The sequence below is a fragment of the Chaetodon auriga genome, chromosome 4 (assembly GCF_051107435.1).
Source record: "Chaetodon auriga isolate fChaAug3 chromosome 4, fChaAug3.hap1, whole genome shotgun sequence".
In the NCBI taxonomy this organism is placed as follows: domain Eukaryota; kingdom Metazoa; phylum Chordata; class Actinopteri; order Chaetodontiformes; family Chaetodontidae; genus Chaetodon; species Chaetodon auriga.
The window spans coordinates 22,583,885-22,591,728 of NC_135077.1; the positions used below are offsets into that span (position 1 = coordinate 22,583,885).

The window sequence follows — 7,844 nt, forward strand, 5'->3', positions numbered from 1 at the left end:
CACTGCCTCCAGTGTAATGAACTAGGTCAAACTGTCTCCACCTTCATTGACTGTAAATCCCTACTGAGAGCAGTAGACTCCAGAGCCATTAATATCACACTTGAAGGAGTAATGGCTGCTATAAAAAAGGTGATTAGACCCTGGTAATTTCAAAATTAAAAACAGAAGACTGCAGGGGAAATACAACTGGTTAATAATGATCAAACATCTGCGTTACTTGAAGCAAGAGCGCACTGTATTTCAGACGAAACACTATTACTCCTGTACTAATAGAAATGCAGGCATAAAATACAAATTCTTACAAGTATCTTTTCCTGTTTTTTGTCTCATTACTTTTTAAATAGAGGGTCATCTGTATCTGAACAGAACAAAATCGGCTGCCAGCACAGTGCTGGGAAATGTTTTCTGTTGTTCTTGTGTGAGATTTTCAAAGCATGTGATGTGTGTTATGTACAGTCAATTTGCTCTGAAATTTAGCCTCACTGCCACCCCTCAGACAACTTCTGTTTTCTTTTGGGTGATAATAACACAAACTGTAACAGTGCGCTTCGCCGCTTACAGGCCTGGCTGCACTGAGGGCTAGAAAACACTCACCACCGCCAACTGGAGAAACATGCTCAATTTGATGCAGCTGTCTCCTGGAGCACAAGCTGATGATGTGATTTTTGCGTGGTGAAACTGTATTTCAGAGCCATGGTAGCATGGGGGCTGCGGCTGTGGAGCAGGCCAGCAGGCCATATAAAGCAAAGGGCATGCCAGGCTGGATAAGGATCAGCGGAGGATGAGAGGAAGGAGAAAGAAAAGCGAGAGAGGGGCCTCTGGGTCTGGGCTGTCGGCCCCCAGAGCAGGAGGTGCCGGCTGGGGTGCCACATCGTTCAGACGGCCTGGTGTACACAGAGAAACCTGATCTAATGTGGAGTTTTGACACATGCAAACATGTTTTTTTCCTTTTCAGGAACACCATCAAAGAGCGACATAAAACACTTTACTGAGAGCAGCCTTATATTCACAAGGGTGGTTACAGAACAGAGGTGGAAAGTAACCACGTACTTTTACTCAACTGCTGTACTGTTGTGTTTCCATTTTACTCCAATACAAGTGGAAGGAAATACTACTACTTTCTACTCATTCATCTAATAACTATATTGTATTAGTTACTTTAAAGATTGAGATTTTAAATCAAAAATACAAATACTGTCGTATGTGTTTGTCTATGAGTTGTTGGAGATGTTTCCCCTCTAAACTCCTCACATGGTTTCATTTAAATGACCGTTTGAGGCCCAAAGAGGAAACTTTACCTACTGTTTCATGAAAACAGAAAAGATTACAGAAAAGTCCAAAAAATGAAAACACATCTTTTTAGCAGAACTAATGAATCATCTCAAGACCACTCACATTTATCTTGTGAGCCTTTGGAGGGTGTCTGACCCATGGGCTGGCAACCGCTGGACTAAACAACCAAACTACATATAAGGCAGTTAAAACTAGCAGTAAAATGCTGCTTACTAATATAATTACTGAATTAATCATATATGGTGCAATGATTTATCAGTCACATGAGCCTTTTTTTTGCAGAATGAGTACTTTTACTTTTGATACTTTAAGTACACTTTGATGACAAATTCTTCTGTACTTTTACTTAATTTAGATTTTAAATGGAGGACTTTGCACCTGTGAGGAATATTTTTACATTGGGTACTGATACTACTTCTTCCGCTACTAGTGATAACTGAGAAATGCAGTACAAAATCTGTGCTATTTGCTGATGTTAGTTGACAACGTCTGACTGTATTTCATATGGCAACATTGTCTGTGACAGATTTAGAATAAATTTGAAAATCAGCATTAGCACCAGCACAAAACACCTCCTGAGCAAATATGTAAAGCTGTCAAATCATCTGCCTGCTGTACATTAAATATAATATATGAGGCAATTTAAGCCACCTTCTGCACTACACCACCTATGAGCAGTAAATCAGAACAATTTAATTTAGTGAAAAATGACAATATCTTGTTTGCTGCAGCTGTAGTAGACTATATTGTGATTTGGGGATCATTTGGGAATTATTATCTAGCCTCAAAAAGTAATTTGGCTATACAGCCTTAAACGTCTGCACATATCAACATATTCTCATTGTTCTTATCTGTAAAAAAAGAACTAACGTGCACGAGCTATAATTACATGGAGACGGGTCCAGTAAACTATTCTTCTATATGGAAAGTTAATTACAAATCATGTTGTTGATCTTTTTCTTCACGATTAATTAATGTTGTTAAGCAGCAATTAAAAAATAAACTGTAAAAATGTCCTTGCATAAATCTTGCAGCAGACTGAGTTCACGCTAATTGTCACAAATTTCGTTAAGTCGTTAAATAACAAGTTACCTCTCCACTTATGTCTCTTCTGCTCGCTACAAAAGACGATTTTTTTAATTTACCTTATTTTATTTTATTTTTTGTTCTCGTGAGGAAGACGGCGACACACAAACAGAGTTAAAGGCGCACCGGCCATCGTTCAGTCTCTTGACGGAGCGGGATGTTACAAGACAGGTGCAACAGCGACTGTTCAACGCAGGGCTCATGTTACTGATGTCTGCGCTGAGTGTTAGGTTGAAGAGCAACATTACCGCTGATCCTCTGTCAAAGGGTAAGTCTGGCCTTAGGGATACAGAGAGAGAGAGAGAGAGAGAGAGGGGCTGGAGTTAAAGGTCACTACCGCTGACTCCGTTGAGGGACATCAAAAGCTCAAATGTCTTGCCATTTCAGCGAAAAGGGTAAAGACGCCCGTCAGCACTCATTTAAATGTTTCAGATGATCTAATAGTGATAATCTCATCTTAATCTGCCCGATGAGGGCCGCATTCACTTGAAACATATTCAGTGAACTTGTTTGTGTTTGCACAGTCAGATAACAACCTGCAGTGACTGTGAGTCGGCTACGTTCACTCCTGGAGCGGCAGTTTGGACACTTTATTTACGTGACTTGTTTTGCATATTTATGCATATATGCACTACTTTAAGGAGGTTATTTACGGCTTTCGGGCGAATTTCCCGATGATCCAAAGGCCTGTTGCTCCAAGTCAAATAGAAATGTCAAGTTTTATAATTATTTTAGAAAAACAAGACGCGACATAAAAAACGTCTGATCCACGGCTGTTCTGCGTTAATCTGAATTTCTGAGTGTGACCTCCTGATTTTTTATTAGTGTATTCTACCTTGTGAAACTATAAAGCAGAAAATTATCGACAATAATCAGGCTGAGGCATTCCTGCGCTGAATGCAGGCTTGACAAACAGTCCGCCATAATTCTGCCGATAAAGGAGAAAAATATGCGAGACCCAATTAAACCACGCAGCTACAGACATACAGACCCATTTTATTTGGAGTATTAGAGCCATTACGCAAAGTTTTGATAACCTTTGACAGCTGCTGCATCTCCAGGACGCAGCGTTTGACGTGCCATTGCCAAGCCGTGCATGGTTCAGTACGCACATGCGTTCAAAAATCATGACTGTGTGGTCGAACCACCACTGGCATATTATTAGATGGGCTCATTGTATATACTGAAAACTGAAACGTCAGCGTCTTCCACATGTTGTCAAAGGTTATCCAAACTTTGTAGCTTAAAGGTCTCGAAAATGAGGAAAACACTGGTAGCCTCGGCTTTTGCTGCATTCCTATAATGAGCAGACAGGCTACTTCAGCGCGCGCGCGCGCGCGCGCGCACACACACACACACACACACACACACACACACACACACACACACACACACACACCCTTAAAATTGACAGGCTCCACACTGTCCTTCCCTGCCAGTTAATTGCTGACGGTGAGCCTTCCTATGTCAGAGTGGACCGGGGGGGGGCTCGACCCCGGGGATGGCTGCTTCCCTGGCGGATCTGTATTTTGATTTGCACTCTAATTGACCCAAAAAAGAGTGCTGTACCACGAACAGAGGTTTTCTCCAGGCTGCATAGCCTCGAGGGGACGGGCCTGCACGTGAACACACACACACACACACACACACACACACACACACACACACACACACACACACACACACACACACACACACAGCAGCAGCAGAGGCTGACGCAGAGAGACGGTAATTCTCCTTTCCCTGGAAAACCCCATTTGCCATTGTGCTCGTCCAATCGCTGGCTGCCCTCGGCTCGTTAAGCGTTTGACTTGACGTTTCACTGTACTTCTGCTTCCGTCTCCCTCTTCTCCCGCTGGCACCGTGGAGATCCCCGTCCCATCTCTGTTATGACTCCTCATCCGATCACAGCGCAAAAGCAGCAGAAATGACTGTTTGGACTTTTGGTGGCCGCAACGCACAATCGAGACCGGAACCGTTCGGCTTTAGCGTAAAAGCAGCGTGAAATCGGGAAAACATGCAAGAGAAGCTAACGGACAACCAGACTCCCACCTCATCGAGGGCGTCGTCGTTTTTTATCGAGAACCTACTGGGCAAAGGGCGGAATGGGCAGGAGTCGATGTCGAACAGCGGTCGCGGGGAAGCTGGTGTGGAGACGGTTTCCACCGGCCAAGTCCCGAACGCACATCAGGCCGACACCAGCGTGTCAGCGCCCGATGGCTGCAGCTCCGCGGCTCGGTCCCCGTACAGAACCTCGCCGTTGCAGTGGTACCGCGGGGGCACTGCCTTAAACTTCAGAGCTTTGGAAACACCACACAGTGAGTACACAGTAGCTTTATACGTCCTGAAGATAGATGACTGGAAACAACCACATGCAGTAAATGAAGCTGTGGGCAGCCTGTATGCGACATTAACACAGGACGCAAAGGCACTTTGTTGCAGCTGCTGCTGGTCCTGTTAGCAGGGATGTAATATAATTGGTGCATTCACTTTACCATTATTTTAATTAATGTACTATAGTCTTATATTAACTGATACACAAATTAAGTCCAAAGGGGAACATTATGCCATGACAACATAGACTCAATGGTAAAGAACAACAGTGGATGCTTATTGCTTAGGTCTCCGGTTTCAGGTCATATTTACGCAGCTTTTATTTGAAACCAGGCATCTGTGATTGTTGGGTGAAATTATTCACGCCGTCAGGTCGTTTATTTATTGGTGTAAGTTTATTACGGCGACTTTATTAGAAGCATATGCAGTTAGTATTGAAAGCCAGCCTGGAACGTCGCGCGCGGTTACTCGCTTCATTAAATAAAACCAACAAACTCAGGCCAAGTCGAGTGCGGAGCCTAGACTCCACTCCTCTCCTCTCCGTTTACCCTCAATGAGCTCATCGAGCTTCCCAAACTCGTTAAAAGGCTACCGTGCACTTGGTTTGCGGCGCGTGTTACCATTCAGCAAATCTTTTATGGAACATAGACGTCGTAGCGATTTGTAAAACACATATAAAACTGAACGTTTTGCATGTCTGATCATCATCCTTTAGTTGCTGTATAAAACCGGAGGATATTTCATGGATGCCTGTCATTAAGAGATCCGTATACTAATCTGGAGATTACGCACAAATGCCCAGAACACAACCCAAAGGAGATGCCCAGTATTGCACGTCAGTATGATGTTTCTACGCACATTCCGTGACATTTGTGCCACTCACACGCAGCCTCACATCAAAACAAGGTGCCCCTCCCTTTGGAGTGTACAGTCAGATGCATCGAGAGTAAAATCCCATGATCCAATATCATCACCATCCTTCTGTTAACAAATGATGGCCGCCCCTGGTGCCTGCACAGTACATCTGTATCAACTTGTTGGATGTTGTTATTATTACATTATAAACTGCAAAGGTCTCGTTGGATTTCTTTTGTAGACGGTTATCTATTAGTTATACTCTTTTCAGTGCCATAATCGGGCCTGGCATATGTTATGCAATCCAATAAAAAGCTTTGCCCATGCGCACCCCAACATTCTGGCAAAATGCAATAGTGTTTAAAGCCAAACTCATTTAAAAGATACTATTTATGTGAGTAAAGTTTCTGTCCTTTTCTTGGGGTGCATCATTTTTAAATGTCTGTATTCCAGCGGCTGATTTATTCCATCATGCTTCAACACTTTGAGGTAGATGGGAAAACAGTTTTTTATTTAATGCCAAAATCTTTTCAGAAAGCTGGGAGGAGAAATTCGACTATTTGGCACGTGTTTGTGTTTTTTCTCGCTGTTATTTAAAACAAAGTCACGTTCTTGTTTTCTCTCCTTTTAGGTCCAAGAGATAATACAAGTACAGACGACCACTGCTGCTCTATGTCGACCAGCGACAGATGCTCCCCCGCCGTGTCTGAGCCGATAACGGAGGGCAGCGACGAAACCGACAGGAAAACAGGCGACAGCAACTTGACGGACGACAACGAAGACGCGCACAACGGATTTGACGCACGGTCAGAGCAAGACGCATCCTCGGACCCGATCCCCAACCGGAAGAAGAAGACCCGGACCGTATTCAGCCGCAGTCAGGTGTTTCAGCTGGAGTCCACCTTCGACGTGAAACGGTACCTGAGCAGCTCGGAAAGAGCGGGGCTGGCTGCGTCTCTGCACCTGACGGAGACGCAGGTCAAAATCTGGTTCCAAAATCGCAGGAATAAATGGAAGAGACAGCTGGCGGCTGACCTCGAGGCTGCACACATCCCACACTCGACCCAGCGGATTGTCAGGGTTCCCATTCTGTATCACGACGGATCGTCAGGTTTCAACCTGAACGGCCATCCAGTTTCTCCGCCCGTCGCGGGCTTCTCCAGCTCCATCAACTACCCTCTGTCCTCGTTTGCGCACTCCATGGGTATGTTAAGATCGCAGATGACCGGCTTGGTGTAAAGACGGTTGGTGACTGATATATCAAACTGCTGGTTAATATCATAAAGTCTCTCCGTTCTTACTGAATCGTGCAATAACCCACAGAAATCTGCAGACTGCATCCAAAGACAAAGATCCGCAGATACCGTGATAACAACACAGAGATGAATCCTTTTTATAAATCTGTTCATGACCTGCAAGAGTCTGAGCTCCTGTCACAGAAGAACAGCTTAGCAGGCAAGGCCGAGAGCAAGGAGGCCGAGGCTGCCCATGTACTGTACTGTATGTTTGAAGACACGCATATTTTTTGAAAACTTTTGTATTTAAAGCCACGAATACTTACAACTTTGTCACTTTTTCACATAGAGAAATAAAAAAAAAAATTTCAAGCACAAACTGTCTGCTTTTCTGTTGTTTATACGTCAGATGTCTCTGCCAATCACAAACATGCACGGTCACACAGATGATAAAGAATCAAGTGAATCCATATGTAACACAGCGAGGGTGCAAAGCAGCAGGGACCTGTGTCTCTTTTAGGAAATGACAAAGTTGACCTTTTCTGCACTTCTACATGTTTCTGCCACAAGCAGGCTGTTCTGACTCTTTGGCGTTCATGCCAGCTGAACATATAAATAAATATATGTATATTGAATGATCATCGGCTATTATTTAAAATCAGAGTACAACAATGCACTGTACAGGCAAATCATCAGCAGTTTAGTCCTGTTTTAATGAACTACAGGTTTGTGGACCTTTTAATATCGAATATCAAATCAGTAAGTTGTGTTTTTGCACCATGATTTTGGAGGAACTAAAGAATCTATGTGGCAAATTAAGGCAAAAACGCCACATGAACGTGTTGTTCATGAATTCCTTAAATGCATGCATGCCACTTCAATGATTCCGACTTTCCACCCTGCTGTGGATAAAAAAAAAATTAAAAAAAAAACGGAATAAACACGGCGCAGCGGCTAAGCACAATAAATAAAACAGGCCTATGGACTAATATTTGAACAAAGTGACGAGGCATGACAGTGACTTAAAGCCACCATTTTTTT

General features: G+C 43.6%; 1 protein-coding gene across 1 annotated transcript; it reads left to right on the forward strand.

Annotated features, from left to right (window-relative positions):
* Window positions 1-4,220: 4,220 nt before the first annotated feature.
* hmx1 (H6 family homeobox 1) lies at window positions 4,221-7,158 on the forward strand. The gene is made up of 2 exons (XM_076729104.1): window positions 4,221-4,697; window positions 6,200-7,158. The coding sequence occupies exons 1-2, from the start codon at window positions 4,397-4,399 to the stop codon at window positions 6,805-6,807; spliced, it is 909 nt and encodes a 302-aa protein (XP_076585219.1). The 5' UTR covers window positions 4,221-4,396; the 3' UTR covers window positions 6,808-7,158.
* The last annotated feature ends 686 nt before the right edge of the window (window positions 7,159-7,844 follow it).

Excerpts from the sequence above, each read along its gene's own strand:
- hmx1 (XM_076729104.1), top strand. The coding sequence starts at position 4,397 with ATGCAAGAGAAGCTAACGGACAACCAGACTCCCACCTCATCGAGGGCG. Across the intron at positions 4,698-6,199 it reads AGCTTTGGAAACACCACACA|GTCCAAGAGATAATACAAGT; the intron begins GTGAGTACACAG and ends CTCTCCTTTTAG.